The following is a 20,905-nucleotide window of genomic DNA, read 5'->3' as shown; positions in this document are numbered from 1 at the left end:
CATCCAGCCTTTTCCTGTTTTAAGCCTGAAAAATGACAGTTACACCTACCCTGCAACTTGACATTTGTCTGAACCCCTTAGTAGCCTTCAATTACAGGAGAAAATCCAGCAAGACTATTGTATGGTAATTAGGACTTTAACACCTATTGGCTGATGACATTGGCATTAGCCATCAACAAACGCAGAGCCGAACAGTTCTGAGCACGGAAGGTAACCGTTCCAATGGCGTTTCCACACAGACACGGTTCAGAACGCTGAAAAACTGGACTCTTCATGGTTTTCTCAACATGGTTAGCTAACCACGTTCAGGGCCACAGAACTGTTCGGTGGGATGACGTAATGACGTAGCTATTCACTTATTGGCTGTTTCTGGTCCTACGTTGATGTCGGTATTGTGCCACTGCATTTTGTGCTATTTCAAACCCAAAAACAATAAAACAAGTTCAGTTTGCTCACAAATAAATAAAAGCAGTGCACGATTGTATATCCATTCCATTTTAAAGCCATCCGGTAAATGCCTGAGCTTCAATCTAACAACAGTTTCTAAAGCTGCTAACCAGGAGAGAGTAGCTGGTTAGTATTAGCTTGGCTAGCATGCGTCCAGCTCTGCTTACCACTGAACAGGTTTGATTCAGACAAACAAAAGCTTTACTGACACAAGTTTAGATGATAATGACTCAAATCTGGGGAAGTGAAGTCGAATGACTGATATTAGAGGGAAAGAAAGCTGAAATCAAACCTGTGCTCTGGTTTTTGGATCTGTAGCCTCCTAGCTAAGCTAATGCTAGCCTGCTCCTCTCTCCCAGCTAGCTTAGCTAGTGAGATCCAAACAGCCCAGTACAGGTTCAATACAGATCCAGTGCAGCTCTGAGAACCATTTGGCTCAACAGAGGAAAAGAGGCCATTGATTATAGAGAAAAGCTGTACTAGAAACATTAAAAGGCCTTATTCTTTGATGAGTCGATTAATTGGATAATAGTCTGTAGTTAAATTAATTATAGTAATTATTCGTAAATGATCTCCCAGCATTTACACCAGGATGAAGAGACTGGGATGGTAGAGGGCTGACATTGTAGTGCTGACTGTGGGACAATGAGCCTGCAGTGAGAGATTATTTGTAATCAAAAAGCATCAGTAATGAAGCAGATAGTGTGAAGTTCTTGATGAAACCATGCTAAAACATACACACACACACACACACACACAAACACATAGCACTGTAGAAGATTCTGAGATTACCCTTCATTTATTTAATTTCAAGTCAAAGCAGCCTTTGAATACTAAGTTATTCATTTGTCAGTTTCAAAAGGAAACAAAAAATCATTTATTTACTGGAAAACTGCAAATAAGGCTTAACGACTAAATATAATTTCAAAATTTTCAGTATTTAGTGTCCACTCTTAGCCTTTAGTATAGCCTCTGTTCCTTTCAGGAGACTTGCTTTCAGTTTTTCAGGTAAATCTACAAAAGTTCCCCCAAAGTTTAGTTTTAAAAATTGGCCTCACTTTCTGCTTCTCACAATCCAAGTAATCCCAAAAAACATTTAATGATGTTTAATTTGCAAATGTTCCCTTTTGTTTATTTCCTTTCCACTTCAACCACTTTTTGGCAGCTGTATGTCCTTTCAGATCCATAGCGTTGTGTTCTCAGAGTACAAAATCAGGTAAAAGGATAGACAGAAACATCTGGTGGCCCAACAGGTCTTGCATTGTTGTCAGGAATCCCATTTTCCTTATATATTATTCATTTTATGACCACCGGTTTTAGAAAATTCTGTTTTCCACTTATTTTCATTTGACTTTCCTATTCCTTGTGCAAGTGGATTATCTCAAACCTAATCTCCTCAGAAATATCTCCTGAAAAAATGTTTGACTGAAAATGAAATAACTGAGGGGTGGTCTCTGACTTCAGCACAGTACTGTAAAATGGTGTTTGACAAGAGTAATTAAATGGAAATACAGGTACAAACACACACGCATGAACAGGCTCTGATAGCTTGTGATGATCAGCAGCTCTGAATGAGACGTATTATTAAAAGAAGGTCACAGGAGTGTTATATCTAGTTGTAATCATCCTATCATCATCTATTTCCTTAATACCAGGGATAGATGATTGTGTACCATCTCCTGCACCTCAATCCCCACACATGCTTATCACCTAGCAACTGTCATAATTCTCCCCCACAGAAATGTCCTCGGTTTATTTAAGGTGTACCTTATCTCCGAAATCCATGTCAACATGGTCTTACACAACATGCCGTCTGTCTGAGCAGGGGTTGAGTGTGTACACACGTAACGCCTGTGTGTGTGTGGGAATGTGTGCCTATAATTACACTACAGCCCCATAGAGAGGGATGGCAGATGGAGGAGAAAGAGGCTAAGCCAAAGGAGATGCCCAGGAGATGCTCTTCCTTCATTAGAGCATAGACACACAAAAACTCTGTCCCACTACCTCTTTACTCTCACATGGACACACACACAGTGTGTGTTCTGCAGGGCTGCTGGTGGCAGGGGTCTCCTTCAGACAGCACTTTCTAAACTCAGTAGGTTAATTAAGCAAAGTGAGACTCTCTCTCTCTTCTCTCACTTCCTTTTTTTCTCTTTTCTTCTCTCTAAATACGTATAAGTAAGGTTTTGGAGGCAGGATGTTTAATTAAAGAGCATCTCACCCACAGTTTCTGCAGGAAACAGGCAATGTGCAGTGTGAAGATTTTACCTGATTCAGTACTAGTCTGACATTTACTTTAGTGGTGCTGTCGTTTGCTGCGTATTTGAAAATTAGAACTGTTTATAAGGTCATTGCGAATGACTTCATAAATATATTACTCATATAACACTATAAATATAATACTCAATAAAAATAAATGCTCACTTTTATTTAGCCAGCCTGACGTGGCAAGTTATGTGATATTATCAGCATTGCAGTTCACATTTTTCCTTCATCCCTATATGTTGCGAGTTGGGTTAGAGCAATAATATAGACCGTCTAGGAGGCCGTGAGGTCGGGTTGGGAACCACTCGTCTATGTCATTTCACCCCAGTAAGTGACACAATGTCAGGAAGTTATGTCAACTTGACGTCAAAGTTGACAAACGCAACCTTTATGACAAATGATGCCTATTAAAATGTGTTTATAAATGCTTATGTAGGTTTGTGTTAGCTGTCATAAAGGGCTTATGTAGGTTTCATGTAGCCTTATGGATGCTGCCCTATAGTAAAGAGTTACAAAGTAAATTAATTCCATACAGTATGTTTAATGTAAAACTTTAAAATCGATAAAACTTTGTGTATCATGCTACATTTTCTTAATATTTTGCTACATTAAAGGCAAATTTCACTATACAATATATATATATATATATATATATACATATATATATATATATATATATATATATATATATATATATATATATATATATATTCTTTTTATATAATGCAGTTGAGATGTAAACAAATGTCATTGAGTCATTTTATTTGAAGTGGTGGTGATCAGACGTCTGAAGAGTTTAATGCCTCTGAAAGCTCAAAAGGTATATTCAGTTATGAATATGCTGTCTGAGACACTGTTTGACAAAAGTTGTGAGATAAGCTGTTGGGCTAAAATGTATTTTTGCAATACATAAGTGACAAATGGGTACATGCAGTGTGTTCTAAAGCAAAATAGTCCACAAAGAAAAAATATTTTTCAGATTTACAGCTAATTTACTATTATTAACATTACGTAAAACTCAGAGGCGTGTACGTTCACTGGTCATTTTGGATAGTAAATAAAATGGCAATATTTGCATTGTACGCATTAAGACTCCTGGTTCCTGTCATCATCGCTGTAAAGAAAAGTTGAGTTAATTTTATCTTCAATGCAACATTTCACATCAAACCACTCGGAATGATCTTTGTTTACATCTCATTCCTCCTTAAACCATCCTTTTTAGTGAATAGTTTATACGCAAACAGTCATGAGTGCAGAATTACATAGAGGAAGTAGAGCACTGGGACTTAGAAGGTAGAAAAGTAGAGGCAGGTGTTAGGTGGTCTAGCACATGTCTCAAAACATCCCACTTCCATCCTCTTACCCCAGTTCAGGATTCCAGTCAGGTGGAAGCCTCACCATGTTCTGCTGAAAAGTGAAGGTGTAGAATACGTAGATTGACCCTCCACACACTGCCTCTCTGTTTTTTGCAGAAGCTGTGTTCTGACTGAGAGGTTGTGTGTAGAGGCTGAATGCTAGGTGGTCTGGATAAATGCCTCTGCATGTGCTGTCCATGTGAATGCATGTATAGACAAGTCTAGAGGATGGAGATGCTATTCACTCTAAGTCTGTCACAATTATTAAATTAATGAATTATTAAATTTTAGTTGATGATCTTAATACCCATAAAATAATTGGATTTGACCATTTAATTGTCTCTGTTTAATTGTTTGGTCATTGTATGCAACTATTAAAGGTAGAAGCCTAAAGGCTGTTCTCACTCTAACCTCAACATGACAAAACAAAATGCAAAACTTTCAAAACTTTCTCCGCCTCTTTCAGGGGCTTAAACTGTATTAACTATTTCACTCACAGCCTGGATCTCCATAACTCAGTTTGAGCTGATTGTGTTTTTGCACCAAACACAAATCAAACAGGCCAAATTCCTTCAAATGCAAATAAGATCTCATTTGCTCCTCATAGAATGAGCAAATGGTGAAACTGGGCTACTGTCCATTTTGGAAAAGTTTGAGTAGAATGAAGAGATTCATCGTTTTGTTGAGTGCTTCCACACAGGCTATAACTGAGATGTCTGTAGTCTAGTTTGAGGCCTGTTCAAGCTGCTTTTGGAGATTCTGTTTGCTGGAACACAGCTGCTCCGTTATCTTGGGTGTTGCCATGCCAACACCGGAGATGACCATGATTGGTCAGCAAGTTCTTATCACTAATAATATCAAAAATCAAACAATGGCTGAATGACATAATGTCATATATCCGCCATCTCAAAAATTGCATTTGGCATGCGAATTACAATCAATCAACCAATCAACCTTAATTTAAAACTCGCAGTACATTGAGTGAGCCTCTCATAATGTAGCCGAGCCAAAACAGAAAACAGAGATTGGAAAAATTGGATGGTAAAAACATATCAAATGCTAAAAAAACTAATAATAACCGTAATAGCAACAATATAATAACTTAATAATTAAGAGATCAAATAAGGATGAAATAAATAAAAAACATAGTTATTGAAATACATAAAGGAATAGAAGATGTAAAACTATAAGTTGACCGTAGCTAAGAAGTAAAAGCTGATAATAAAATAAATAAAAAGTAATAAAAGTGAAACAATAACTAAAACATAGCAAAATCATATTAAACATTAACTATAAACAAATAAAACAGTTGCAGGCTGTAAATACCATCAGTTATCATGTGTTCAAATTTATTTACTGTCATCTGAATAAATTACATAGATGAATCTTGCTTGGTGTGTAAAAGCCTTACAGTGGTCAGACTGGCTGATTATCTGTCTTGCTTCCTACCTGTTGATAATTAATAGTGCCCAACTGATGCCAAAGTAAGCTTGAGCTGAAATGAATAATCTTTACTTACCGTTTTTTCTAATGGTGTTAAAACACCCGTCAAAAGTTACAACTTTCGTTGCATTCATAAGACCCATGCATTTGTCTCAGCCTAACTAATGATAACACACCCATTTCACACTTTGCAACGTAATTATATGATTACGAAAACCAACAAATGGAAAAATGTGGCCAGCTTAAATAATTGCAGTTGTGTGTAGCAGGAAGACACTAAAATGTTGGGTTTATGGAGTGAGAGAATTAGAGAAAATGTACGGTTTCCTGGATTTTGTGTGTAAGGTGCTATTTGTAGACAGTAGTATGTGTGGCAGAACTGGGGGAGCAGATATTTAATGCCTTTACTGCATTAATCAGTAATTACAGAAGAAAAGAAGAAAAAGACTTTGGGCCTTTAGCCATGTGGACATTTAGCATGTGGTAAAATAAATTACATTTTAATAGGTAAAGTTATTTTCCATCAGATCAATTGAGCTGTGCACTGTAAATTAAATTCCTATTAAAATGACTTTGAAGGGGAACTCCACTAGTTTTTTTCAAATTTTGTGATGAGAAAGTCATTCAGAGCGGTTTGGAATGGTGCACTGTAGAGGAACTTACAGAATATGTAATGTTGATAATGGTAAAATGGTGGTAAATCCAAATAAAATCATTTTCTTTGGGTATTATTTTGCCTTACAACTTCGTGCATGGATCTCTCCACCATGAATGAATTTTAAAAAATACATTTAAGGCCAAAACCTTATCTCAAAAGTATTATGACACAGTGTCTCAGGGATCAGCTAATACTAAACCATTTCATGTAATTAGTTTTTATGATGTAATTTAGAGTCATTAAGCGCCACAGTCACCTGGTTCCTATCACCAACCATTGTGAACAATCCTTAACAATACACTTCAGCAATATAATTATAATACAGTTTGCACAATGATAATTGGAGGGGTGTATCAATGTAGCTTCTGATGTTAGCTACATTAGCCTTATAGCTCCAGAGGCAAACTTCACATACATGTCATGGCTGATCAGCTACGTTTGAAGTGAGGAGAAAACTGTACATTTGATTTTTCACCAAACTGCGGCTACAAGGTCTTCTGTGTTTTATCACTAACCGTGTATCATCAAATGACACAAAGTACAGTATAACAGAAACTGTAAGCTGGCATTAAGGTCAGCTGATGAAGTGGTGAACAGCTACTGTCATAACTAGAGTGTCTGCTTCTCTGCCGCTTTGAAACACCGCTACATTCTTGCTTCCTGTCAGAAGTTAGAATTATTATTTCTACAGTTTCCTCAGTGCCTAAGCTCACATGAAAGCACTGCACTCTGTTTGAAATGTGTTGACAACTGTAAATACAGGAAAGGGTTTAACTTCTTGTCCACACAGGTAATGCCCTGGCTGTAAGATAAGTGTGTTTGGACTGCATTCCCTCGATTACCCAGGGCAAATATACTTTCATATCTGAGGATATTCTAAATATGATCCCCAGTTGGCCTTTGCTGAACATCTCACCTTATTCACAAACAGTATTTGAAATTAAAATTTAAGTTCAGCACAGTTGCTGGCTTTACAGAGACAAACTGTGGGCTTATTATTCTGTGGTTAATAGCAATGTAACCATACAGTGTGACACAATACATCGCAATGAAAAATATGACAATGCATCTCATAGATGGGAGAAATCAGCAGGAGCTGCATTCTGTTAATCAAATGCAGTGGCATTGTTTAAACACCAGCGGTCACAACTTCACATTCAACACCATATGTCACACTCCCAGCAGGCGGATATAGCTTAAACCGGAAATGAGTGTGAGGTGCTGAAAGTGGGTATTTTATTTACTGTAATGGATTTTAAACTAACAAGAAGTGATAACATGAATAGCATGCTTACAGAATGTAATTTAGACAGCCAATCAACAGCCTAGATTGTGGAACAAGCATGCTTATTGGCTCACAGCTGCTAAGACTGACTACTTAGGTAATGTATTTTAGTAATTAAGTCTGTCCCATAATAGTACTGAATTCTGGGTAACGCATTATTTTAAGGTACACATACTGGGAGTTCATTAAGATCTTATGCTTTGTTAAGTAAAGCCCAATTTAGACACTTCTAAATGGTTTATACACTATGCAATATGCAATATGACCTATATTAGTATGTAACTAGAGATCTGTAATATGAAAATCACTAATGATTACATTATTAGTTGTAATAATGTGCAATAATTATTACTGTTAAAACAGTGTTATGCAAATTATTGAGCATGAATTACTAGCTAAATTTGCATCTTATGAGTGTAGAATTGGCAGCATACTGTTAGATGCTGAAAAGTGCTGAACAGTTTCATTAAGTCAGTTTGCAACAGAAATTCAATAAAAATTCAGGATATTTTGACTATTAAAAAGATTGAAGAGTTCATTTTATAGTTAAAACCATAAATTCTAAGCTCAAATATTTTTGGCTACCAAAAAGCCATTAAATTATCATTACGTTAAAATGCAATATGCAAACTGACTTGTGCTTTTTAGCTTCTAATTTGTAACTAAAAGTTACTAAAAAGTTACTAAAAATTATTATTCATTTTTAACTAAAACTTTAGACAGAATGGAACACATTTAAAAGTATTAGTGACTTATTAAATTCACATTAGCTCTAGAGCAGTAAACTCCAGAAGTCAACTGATGCTACCTAGAACATATAGGAATAAAATACTACCAACAAGATGTGACTTTAGTTGAGTACCTCACAATGAATCATTTCCATAACAACATCTTAATAATAATAGTGTCTTGGTAATGCAATTATGTGTTCCTTAAATTAAAGTGTCACTAAAGTATGATATTATAATAGTGATCATTCAAATTGGGGTTAAAGTATCATGAGGATATTGGATTGGAATCTAATTGAATCAAATTGTGAGCTAAGTGTATCATTATAATCCCTAGTTATTATTCAGTGACTACTCTATTACTGTTGCTATGTAGTAACTATGAAACTAATGTTTACATTATGTAGCATGTGATGAATTGACATGTGGGTCTATTTAAGAGTTCAAGCAAATTGGCTGCATTGATTCATCTGAGTTTGCCTAGTTATATAACTTGAATTAATTAATGTTGTTTTTACCTGAGTAATTATGTTTTTCTAGTGTTTTATTGAGATCAGCTGATAAAAGGACAACTCAGAAGATTAAATAAATGAGTTAATATGTCACAGACAGTGTATAGAAAGAATTTAGCACAAGCAAAAAAAGTACTGTGGAATTACTGACTTGCCCTGCAAACTACATGTGTAGTGGTGGGGTTTTATATGGGAGTTGTGGGAGCTAATTTTGGGACCCAACTGACCACAACAGAATGTTCCATAGAGTGAAATAGCAGCATTCAGTCCCCAAAGTACAATAGGCAAACCCTTAGTCATGTGGTGGCCACCAGTGCAGCTTGGATGGGCATTTTCAGACGTTCTTTGACGATGAACTGCTGTGATTGATCCTGTCTTCTCTCCACTCCCCCCTCCCCCAGAGGAAAAGAGTACGGTACTCTGAACTGGATTTCGAGGTAAGATCCCGCCCCCTTTTCTCCCCGGCCCAGTGTTTGTGCTTCTGTGTGCTTTTAGCTAAGGGTTTGACTGATGCCTAGAGGACCCAGTGACATTGCTGCTTTGGTGCTTGTACCCCTTGCATTTGACATTCAGATTAGTAGTCACCCGATTCATGGTGGACTTGTTTAGTGTTTCATCAGCCTTGATTCTTGAACTTCCTCTTGCATTCCTTTGGAGTGCTTGTCAACAGAAAATTCTTTCCATGTGACAAAAAGATACAAATGTTTGGATTGTGGAGGGGCCCCAAGGTTGAGGCTGTAGAAACACTGAGTTGTGAGAGTGAAGTGGGTCAGCGTGTGACGAGTGGGAGAGTATGCACATGTGAAGCCTGGAGAATGACCAAACTCTGGAATCCAGCAAACCTCCAGTCAATATTATGTTTACACTGATCTCAGACTTCCCTGCAAGTTATTTATGCGCTAGACAAATGGCTCTAAACTAATGCTGGGTGATATAGTGATATGAACATTAGAGCCAGGTGCGTTGGATCTGAACTCTCCGGGGTGGTAGATCTCCAGGACCAAGACTGAGCACCTTTGACTTAATGTGGACCAACAGCATGTTTCATTAAACAGAGATTTACCTCAGGCTCCCAAGTGACATAGTTTTTGTAAAATCATGGGTTAGAAGATTCCATGAGTCCAAAAGAGCATAATTGGTCCTGTTTAATTGGATGCAGTGATGCGCAGCAAAACGTTAGAAAAATAATTGTGTGCATAGTTTTGATAGCATTTTAAATATGCCACTGCATTGTGTTTGTTCCAACTTATCAAATCCTCCAAAAATAAGTATTGTAATACATATTGTGTATAATATGCATGTCCATAACACTTTACTTGAACTCTGCTACATAACACTGACATAACAATGCCATAAAGATGTCATGGCAGATGTCATTTACTGTCATGAGTTGTAAACAGAATTTATTCAGTAAAAAAACAGTGTTATGTTACCATCACTGATGTCATAATGGCAGATTCCATTATTATGTAACAGCAAACCTCCAGTCAATATTATGTTTACACTGTTTGATGTCATGACACCTTATATCACAGGCTAATGTTTCCTGTGCCCTCTAGTTTGTCATTATGATGTCAAACATTATGACATAAAGTCATATGTAAAGGCTTGAACACCCCTTGTCAAATTACTTGTTCTGTTGATTTTCTAAGTGAAAACAGCTTAACCTCTTACATGGGCCTGGCAGCAGGCCTCAAGTTTTATTACACACTTCTGTAATCTAAGAATAGCTCAATTCGCATTGAAGTCCTGTGTATTAAGTGTAGTTTCTGAATAATAACTCTTGGCATGTAATAAGTCTGGGATTTTAAGGGGTTAACACATCCTCTACAGGTAACACACTTGAATATGGCATTTGCACAGGACACATTTTTTTATGTTTATTTTTTTTCCAAATATATTAAATTCAGCAAATAAACCATAATTGTGCATTAAAATGTTCAGACGTTTGTCCCCTGTAGACGATAGATGATACAAAATCAACGAAACATTCCACTTGACCAGGGATTCCCAGACTATTGCATACGACTGCAAATTATGACAGCATGTAATATATGCAATGACATGTTTATGGCATGCTTATGTCAATGTTATGTAGCAAAGTTCAAGAAAATGATACCAAAATGTCCTCAAGTAAAGAGCGCTTATAGTACTCCATAAGAAGTTATGTATCAAAATTAAAATCTATTTAAAAGACGTTTAAGCAGCATTTAAAAAAACTGTTATGGCCTAACACATGGGTTTTAACTACCCTCTCGCGGCTCCATGGCAGATTAAGACTTTCATGTAAAAATAAAATAATCCTCCTTTGCCGTAACAGAAAGCTTTGCTGAGCCTTCTAACACAGTTTCAACAGTCAGTGATTCTAAACACTGTAGTTAATTCATAAATGGTCTTAAACACTACTAATTCACCCTTTTAACACTTAAGATTGGTGCACAGACTGCTGGACACACAGTAACGCAGACAACAATCTCACCTAGCTAGTAGCTAATGAAAGGGCAAAGAAAGAGATTTAAAATGTCAATAATTTAGAGACAAATGGACAGACTTATTTGCTTTTTTAAGCACTCAGCCGGTTTTCCAGTGTGTTTAATGTGCAACGAGAAACTCAACCACAATAAAATCACAAAGCTAAAGCCAGCTTCTTGTTCGCATTCTCCCGGTCCACCTTAAATGGTACAGCAGTTACATTCTGGCACCTCAGGCACCATTTAAGGTGGAATGGGAAAATTTGAAAAAGAAGCTGGTGAACGAGGAGCTAATTTCAGCCTTGTAAAAACTTGAACGTTAAGAGACGTTTTAAAATACACTATTCTACTTTTGTGGAAAAGTTTCCTGCCAGAGATGTGAGAAAAGCAGCTATAGCTGAGCTAAAGCTAAAAGTAGATCAAAGTAAGTCTGCGCTTTCATTTATATTATATTTGTCAGCCTATACTAGCACATTAGCACAAACTGAGACATATTTACAGCCAAGACGGTAAAACGTTACTTCAATTAAATGGACATAAAATGTAGTGGCTCCCAAGGTGGATTGATTTTTGTTGAAAGGACAAAATGACCCTTCGTAACATTTGGGTTGCCGACCCCTGTACTAACATAATGCTCTCTTATGTGTTATTCACAGTTGGTAGAGCACAATAGTGTTACAATGCATCACAACATTAGCATTTATGAACAGATATTATAATGTGTTATGGAGCTTTGTAAAATGTTATTCATGTAACTAAGTATGAGCAATTATACAGGCTTATGCTTGGCATTGTAAGGTATTATGTATGGACATGACGCATTACAAATGCATTTCTAATTCATTAAGAATGCAGGATTCATAAGAAGTTTTGCCATTACATTTTTGGCCATGTTGCTCACCCAAATTCTGAATATTCAAAGCCACATTTTCTGTAACACTGACTGGAGATTTGCTTTCCATTATGGAGGCATCCTCTCAAGTGAAGGTATGTTACTAACCAGTTGCTTTTAGAGCTTCATACGTTCTTCCATTCTGGTCAGCGCTGCATGGTATACTGCTGCCTGCAAAGCCCCCCCAAAAAGACAAAATAGCTCAGTAATTTGGCCACATAGCACATGTGCCAATATGGCTGTCATGGCACCCGGTGACAAGTGACTGGTGAGAGGGTGCGGTGCTTGTACAGTGGCAGGCCTAATTGGAGCTGGTATTCTCAGTGTGAGTTGGCCCAGGTCAGAGTGAGTTCTGTGTTCTGACCTTCTTGGGGAAGCAGCTGTATCTGTTAGACCACCCAAGCTCTAAACCCACCTCCAATTAAATCAGGGCGTGGGAGAACTAAGTGCCCCCCTGTAGAGAATGCCGCTGACCAGAGAGACCCTGCTGTGTCCCTGCTTTCATTGCCATTTAAACTGCCAGTGCTGTGGAGGCTCAAAAACCCAGAGGGATCTTTTAATGGGTGGCAAAATCTATGCCAGCTACTCGTCTCCCCCTCTTCTGGCTACCCAGTCTGTCTGTCCGCCACCCCCTCTGTGCCCCCTTCCCTTTTTTTTATTCTGTTTATTTTTGTTTTTTTGTTGTTTTTTTACCTTCCTTCCAGAAAGTGATGCACACTCGCAAAAGACACTCAGAGCTCTACCATGAACTCAACCACTCCACCAAGTTCCACACCATAGATAGGTATAACAGGGACCCTGCCATGTCCACATTCAAGGTAAGACTCTTAACCAGGCCTCGGGGGAATGGGGAGTTGACCCTTCTTTGAAGTTAGTCTTACTGCACTTGTAGCAGCACGTCTGAAAATGTAGTGAAATATTACCTCGAGTCACCACTTACTCATATCGATGACTTCACATCTTAACACAGTGATTTAACCCTTTCCACTATTCATGTGTGTAATATGTACACATAGATCACAATTTGAAATTTCTAAACTATAATATACATTAGTTTTCACTTGAAATACTAAATTATTCCACTGCACTTTGACACTTTAATGCATTTAAGGCATTGAGGCATTAAGGATTGAAATTATGTTTTCATATGCATGACACAGTATTGTGCAAAAGTTTCAGACGTCTGAGAAAATATGTAAATCTATTCATCTGAGCTGTAAACATTTATTCAAAAATACATTGTTACAAAACATCATTATTCTCTGTGTTAGCAAAGAGAAGTCCAGTATTTATAGTTGCAATATAATACCTAGTTTATCTAATCAATGTTTCATCAAATTTTAGCAGAAATATTATTAACAACACAAAAATAATGTGATTAAATATTTTAGTAGATTAACAGCCCTGGAATAAATACAAATAAACATGAATACAGTAAAACGTAACTCCAGCAGTTGCACAGATTTGTTCAATTCCATCAGCAGCACATTTAATTGCATTTGTCCTGTTTTCTCAAATTTTACCCCAAAGCTTCATTAGAATTTCTAGATTTCTGTAACATTACTGAATTATTGAAATGAACCCAAACATGTTTATCCATTTCAGTCTGCTGAAGGAGTCTTCAGTGCCAACATTGCTGATATAACTGGTATAGCTGACAATCAGTGAGAATTTTGCTTGTAAATGATACTTCAGACTTGATGTACTTCAGTGATAAACAAATTCACTGCAAGGCAGTAGCTGGAAATAACATATTTTATCAAGAGAGCCATCAATGGACCTTGCCATTTAAAAGCTGTATTTGAACAAGAGGGCTACAAGGTGAAGTGTTTCATTGCAAAACGCTTTATGGACCACTTTCAAGAATTGTAATTTCTTTCCTGATAAGTGTTGTTGGGTGTGGACTTTACATGTACAATAAATATCAATGTCATATTATTAATAATACCACCTTTATTAGAGAAATAAAGTGAGCTTTCCATTATACGATAGCTGTTGTTCTTTTTCAAAAAATCATTATATTCAAAATTGTTGCAAATGATTATACACTGTTTTGGAATGAAGCTCTTCACGTATTAAAGGCATGGAAAAATAGGGTGTCGTTAATTATATATGCATTGTTGTGACATTAACACATGGCTGCTGAAGACTTTTGCAAAATACTGCAGGTAAAAACGGACTTCATAGAAACTCAGAGATTGAAACTCAGTACACTGAAAACATCTTGATGTAAGACTATCTAAGCTACTTCACAAACTAACTCTCTCAATTTTTGTCTTCTTTTTCTCTAACTTGTTCAACCAAGTAAGTTGTAGAACAGAGAATCAGGCATTTATACAAACAAATGCAGTTTTGCCCTGACCTCTGTCTGTCAGTATCAGTCTAACTGTTGACTGCCTGGCAAAGATCATTAATACATTCCATGCCTGGCCAAGCCACATCACTGCCATAATATCTGAAATATTATATATACCTGATTTTGGAGGGACCTTTCCAGCCTCACTCTCCTTTCCCCTCAGCTAAATTTTATTGATGTTACGTGGAGCGGTGCTAACGTCTGAATCATATTCAATCCCATGCCTATGAACTTTTCTCAAGGACATTCCTTAGCTCTCCGCTGTCCCTGGAAAGAGTTCAGTGCTTCTTCCTGTTACTGTGGCTGCTGAATCTTTTATGGTCTATTAGCAGCAGAGGAAGGAGCCTTGCACACTTCCACACTCAGTATCCAGAGGGTTTTCATCATTAAGATTTAAAAACAAACGCCGTCTCCTCGGCTGAATCACCTACACGCAGCTTAGCCCTTTCTGATGGAGTGTACTCTCCAGAGGCACTTGCCACATGTTCACTCGCATTTAATTTGGGCCATGCTGTCTGCTCCCTGTCTCATGGCCCGTTCCAGGCTATTAACCTTCATTCCGCCGTTAAATGTTTGGAGGATGCCTGGACTGCACACCTCAGGATAGTCATCAAAGAATTGTACGTTCCTGCTATTCAAGCGCTTAGAGCGATTTGGATCACACACATGAATCATAATGGTATTAACTTTGCTTTTTGATTCCTAATGGGGGGAGATGAAGTCAACGCTGCTTTCAGAGAGTCATCTAGCAGATTCTGTAATCTCTCCCAGAGTTAACTCTGACAATGCAATAATTACAGTGATAATGGTGTCTGAGAGAGTGTGAAGAATGGAGATTATGCACTGGTAATAACTGTAATAACACAGCGCCTAAGCCTTGTGACAGCCAGTGATTTTGATCTCATCCTCAAGTCACCAGGTTAAGCGTAGAAAAGAGCTAAAGAGTTCTAATCTTTCTTTCTGAATGCATGTATTACCTCAGTGTAATTCTCTGATAAAGAAGTATTCTTCCGAAGTGTGATATCACTGTAATTCCTAAAAACTATAACCAACAGTAAGACATTTATTGATTATACAAGCACAGTACCAGATAAAAGTTTGGACATGCCTGCTCATTAAGGGTCATTCTTTTCTATTTTAAGACTAGGACTACTTTATACTTATTTTTCTTTATTATCTACATTTTACAGTAGTAGTTAAGACAAAAACTATGAGATAACCCATTTGGAAATACACAGTGACCTAGGCTCCAGATAGCCCCCCCTTTGTCGTAGAGTTTTCTTAAACTAGCTTAATGAGGAGCCACCTAAGTTGCTTTTCCAACTATAGAAGATACACGTTAGAGCTTGAAATATTTGTGTAAACAGGACTCGACTACTCATATCAGGTTCAGTCAGATTTGGATGTCATTTCTTAAACGTGTCAGGCTTGGGTTGGGCTCAAATTTCATGTTTGGGTTCTCACAGCATGTCTCCCACTTTTAACGGATTTTACCTGTATTTGCACTTGTGAAAAAACAGAACATAAACCGTGAATCGGTTCAGAAAAGTACTTTTTACCCCAAATTTTGTTGGTTATATATTTCTGTGGAATACGGAGCCCTGCTGGTGACATCCCATATAAATAAAAATTGCATGTGGCCACGCTTTATTAACATGTGGAAACTAGATCCTAATGCAAGGCAACGACTAAGTATGTCATGGAATAAGATAATTAAGTCGTGGCCACAACTTAGTAAGGCGTGGGATGCAGGATAGACAGTTTAATCAGACTAAACAACATTTGAGATGCTGTTCAAACAGAATTACTTAACAAATAGTTTTGTTAAAGCAGAATTAAAAATGTGGACAGTTGATTATTTTGTTGTAGCATATAATTTTATATTGTTTTAGATTTTATTTACTTGTGCTGTATTGATATTCTGTCAGGTTTTATTCTGCACTTTGGGTGAGGATGGGTTGGTTCAGGTCAGTGTTGTACAGATTTTGTTGTTCTCTGGTCACTTTTCAACTCAAAACATGAAAATGTGGTTTGGGACCTTGTTGTTGCTGAAAACTACCTGTTGAAAGGGCACTTTGAATGTGCTGTTGAATTTAAGAGGGCAATTATTTATAATTATTTTAGAAACAAATTTTAAGCATTTTAAGCACAAGCTTCATGATATCCAGCTGAAGATTATGGATATAAAAAACACATTCAGTCGGGTGTGCCTGAACTTTTGCGTGGTACTGTGTATAGCATGTTTCTGAATGAGGCAGTGAATATTCAAGAGTTTTATGTATTTCTTGATCATGATTCTTCTGCAAATTGTTAAGCTGTAAAAGGTAAACTTTGATTCTTCCTTCTACTTTGATAAGACTCTAAATAGCTCTAAAACTGACCTGAACTCACAACATTCTGAACATTCCCTGAAATGCAGCATCACTCTTTGACCCCTCTAATGGTCCAGCCCACTTCACAGGTCCCTCCTCCACCTCCACCACGACAAACCGAGCCTCTTTTAACGCGAAGAATGAGCTTCGTTTACAAAGAGAGCCAACGTAAGCATGTCCTACAGCCCCCTGACTCTGCTGGTGTTAGCCCATTTGTGAGAGGGGCCTGTGAGATAGAGGCCCCCGCTGGTGCTGGTGTGTAATCCCTTAACCCTTATGAGTCTAAAGTTATTACAGTTGTTTTGCTGTAGAATTTACATGTAATTACAAATTAATTGCCTAATTAGTTATGTATTGAATTACAAACTTATGTAATGAATTTATTGACTTACTGTAAATATGATTTGTGTTTTAACTTAGACATGTAAGTAACTGGCTGTCTAAAAATTTAATTTAACTTCAAATAAGAAGATTTTAAAGTATTTAAATCAACCAATTTTATATAGTTCAGTCAATTTCTGAAGTTTTTTCAGTTTTTTCTTTTTTCACAGTCGAAAAAATGATAAAAAACATGGGGAAAATGTCAAGGATGGCTTGTCTTTCCAGAAAATAAGACTAGGAACTATGAACTTAACACCCTAGAACTTGATAATTCTCCTCTTATACTTGCAAACACTGAATTGAAAGTTTAGAATCAGCACTGCAGACAGATGTTTTTAGCCTTAATTATCTTTCAATTCGTTGTTTATTACAGTTAATATTGAATTACATCATGCTTTTGATATCACTTGTGATAACTCTGACTTCTAAGGGTTAATCCTCCATGTAGAGTGGCTTAGTGAATGCAACATGTTGGGTGGGCAGTGCTGCCCATGCTATGACAGCATGGAATACTCTCTGTGCTGTGTTTGCTATGTGTTCAACTTTAAAACCTTTTTAACATTACGTCTGTAGGTCAATATAACATTTAAACTTGGTAAACTTAGTTTAAATGGTGATGCAGTGAAATGGTAATGGCTTATTGCATTTATAAAACAGAAAAATACAATAAAATGTAATAAAAAAACACCAATGTTCAATAAATAGGTTATTAATAATTATTATGATAATTTTTCTAGCAAAGAGTGTAATCTCTTGACAGTTTACTATGGTTGCCAGGCAACAAAACAGTCAAAGATTATACTGTTTTTCATTAACTTACAGTTGAGTATGTTGAGTGCTTTATAACAGCTTTGAATGTGGCTCAGCCAATCAGATTTGATCCATTTTGTAAAATCACTTGAATAGCGATGGTGAATTTATTGCAGCGAAATGGACGTGTTGCAGCAAAACTATGAGATCAGATTTACCATCATTGGTTTATAAAACCAATGTGATCATACTGGAGGTGTCAGAGGAGCATCACACGAACTGACCCTTCACTATGATCCCCCAGTGAACGTGTGCTGTCCCGTGTGTGGGTGGGCCATTGTTGAGATGAGTACTGTACATTTGGAGGAAAAGAACATCAAAGGCAGTTTTCTCTGATGTCTGTTTCTCCTCAGTTCCCTTATTTGTGTAACAGTGAGCATATTGTGGTCTGCCAAAAATGGAGCTGGCTCAGACGCAGTCCGTTCTTCTGAATGAGCTCTTGTTTAATTCGCCCTCCTCCTTCTCCAGCACAACTCCCTCCGTACTCGTTTTGTCCCTCTCCTCTACCCCATCATTATCTCCCCAATCTCTCCTTTCCAGCATAGCCGGTGGATGAATCTGCCGTTGCCTCTGAATGGCCTGTGTGTTAGCGAGCGAGGGGCCTTGATGCAGTTTGAAAGGCAGTTAACCTCTAAGTGATGATGCTGGTCGGGTTGATGGCTTTAGTGGAGGCGCCCCATATGCTTCCAAATAGATGAAGGACTGCTACCCTGTGTTCAATCTATTCATGGTAATGCAGAAAGCACAAATGAACACAGCAGGAGAGCCTGGCAGCAGAGAAAGGCAACAGTCTGGCTTCTGAAATATGGATCGGCCATAACTTCTGCTCCGTCGCCCACTCTCTTGCTTACATATGCTTCTCTTCATACATATGCATGTGTGGGTCATTTGAATTACAGAAGTGGCTTGTCGATTGTTTTAGAGCAACTTACGGTTTGTATAATATACATGTGTGTGCCTCAATGACCACTGATTTACCTGATCTGGCTATGTTTAGTGTAAATGGTCCATTAAAGGGGTCAGCTGACCCTCTAGCAAGCTAAAGCATGTGTAATGGTGGCTATCAATGCCAGAAGAGTGTTATAAATTCAGGATCGTAATTGTCACACTCTCAAGGTTAAGTGTAGGAGATGTAATAATACTTTGTTGAAATATTCACTGTGTAAATGTGTACATGTTTATGATGGAATAGAAACCTGCATATACTTTCCTACAGATGAGTTAAATTATAGTTATTTGTTATGTACAGTACATACAGACCATCTGTAGTTAAAAAAAAAAACATCCATTAAATACATGTTGTTAATTTTTCAGGAGATATTTCTAAAGGGATTAGAAATAAGATAATGCACGAGGAAGTGAAAAGGAAAATAAAAAATAAACAAATGCCCAATCCCATTTCTTATTTTTTAGAACTACTCCTTGTTTTTGCGTTTCACCTTGCCCCTTGGAACTGAGTTACAAGGGTTAGTGGTTGAAATCTTCTCCTACGAAATGGGACCCGCAAATAAAAAAGAACATTACTTCATTAACAGCTACTAGCACTGCTCTGTAGGCGACCCTGCCAGTCTGCAGTGATAGCAGTAGAGGGTAAAGTTCAGCACCTCACTGCTGGTCTTTAGTTACATTTAGGGAATCATACGCCTTCAAAGAGGGGGGATACAACAACTTTTATTGTCTCCCACCCCTAGTTCTTCAGTGATATGAAGCTGAAGTCAGCCATCAGCCAGCTTCTTGTTTGAATTTTAGCTAGCTAGGTACCGAGACATCAGCATACTACTAGTGATTGTTTTGTGCTTGTCAAGAAGAAAAGGACTATAATACATTGAAATGACATTAAACTAAGATAATATGATGTTATTGTATTTTTTAATGGAGAAAATACTCACATTTGTGGGTTTCTTTGGTTGCTTGTGCAGCCATCTTGCCAGTTTTTCTTTTTTTCCGTTTGGAGTGTGCTTATGAAAAACCTCCCTTTGGAGGGTCATGTAGCTCAACACTCCACCCTACCCCTCTGTCCCAACAACAATCGGGACATCCTACACCTAGGCGTGAACATGCCAAACAGAAGAGTAGGGCTAAGTGGTACAGGCAAAGGGTGAAATGGGATTGGGCAAAAGTCTTGCTTCAGAACTGAAAACATAAAAACTGAATGCTATGGGTCTGAAAGGGTGTGTAGCTTTGAAGAAGCCATTACTGAGAAAAAGAAATAAACAAGAAATAGAACATTTTCAAATCAAACAAAAAAGCTACGGATGTTCTCAGAACAATGGACTGACCACCCCAGAGCCCAGACCTTAGGATCACTGAATGTGTGTGCGATTACTACAATCGTCAGTAATTTGCAAACAACTTCTAAGACTGAATTTTGGAGGTGTGGAAAATATCCCTGCAGTTTTCTTTAAAAACTGCAATAGAGGCAAAATGGGGTCGCAATAAATACTGCATTTCTATGCATTTTCTGCTTTGTCCTGATGCTGAGAAATGAAAAACGTGTCCTTAATGGTCTTTTTGACTGGATATTAAAAAAAACAAAGTGTGGTCTCTGGTTTTTGCGCCGTACTATATAAACTGAAATTTTGGTATTTTTAGAAATGCTACAAGGTGCTTTTCTCCTCCATCTGTCCTTCTGCCTCCCTCTCTTTCTCTCCTTTTTTGCAGTTGTTGGCCTTTTAAACGGACCAGTCTGCAGCATAATAAGGCTTTTAATTGAATAATTGATTTGCCTCATTAACACGTTTCAAAATTATACCCGTGCCCTTTGTAGTTCGAGTGTGTCTGCATTTTTTTGGTTCACACAAATTAGCCGTTAAATTGTATTTTCTTACTGGCCACCGTGTGCTGAGCGCAGGGCTGACGCTCCATCAGCTGGCTTAATGAGGAAGCAGAAGCAGAGAGCCAGACTGGACAGAAGCGCACAAACACACTTT

At 37.5% G+C, this 20,905-nt stretch overlaps 1 protein-coding gene across 1 annotated transcript in view; it reads left to right on the top strand.

The window, feature by feature from the left end:
- Positions 1 to 20,905, top strand: part of adgrb2 (adhesion G protein-coupled receptor B2) — a 433,057-nt gene that overhangs the window by 404,032 nt on the left and 8,120 nt on the right. Inside the window, exons 30-31 of the mRNA XM_036566254.1 lie at positions 9,095 to 9,130; positions 12,761 to 12,874. Of these exons, the coding sequence (XP_036422147.1) occupies positions 9,095 to 9,130; positions 12,761 to 12,874 (150 nt within the window). The remainder of the gene's footprint in view (positions 1 to 9,094; positions 9,131 to 12,760; positions 12,875 to 20,905) is intronic.

This window comes from Colossoma macropomum, unplaced genomic scaffold, assembly GCF_904425465.1.
Source record: "Colossoma macropomum unplaced genomic scaffold, Colossoma_macropomum, whole genome shotgun sequence".
Taxonomy (NCBI): Eukaryota; Metazoa; Chordata; class Actinopteri; order Characiformes; family Serrasalmidae; genus Colossoma; species Colossoma macropomum.
The sequence above is the reverse complement of the archived record's forward strand: the minus strand, read 5'-3'. Positions and strand labels throughout refer to the sequence as shown.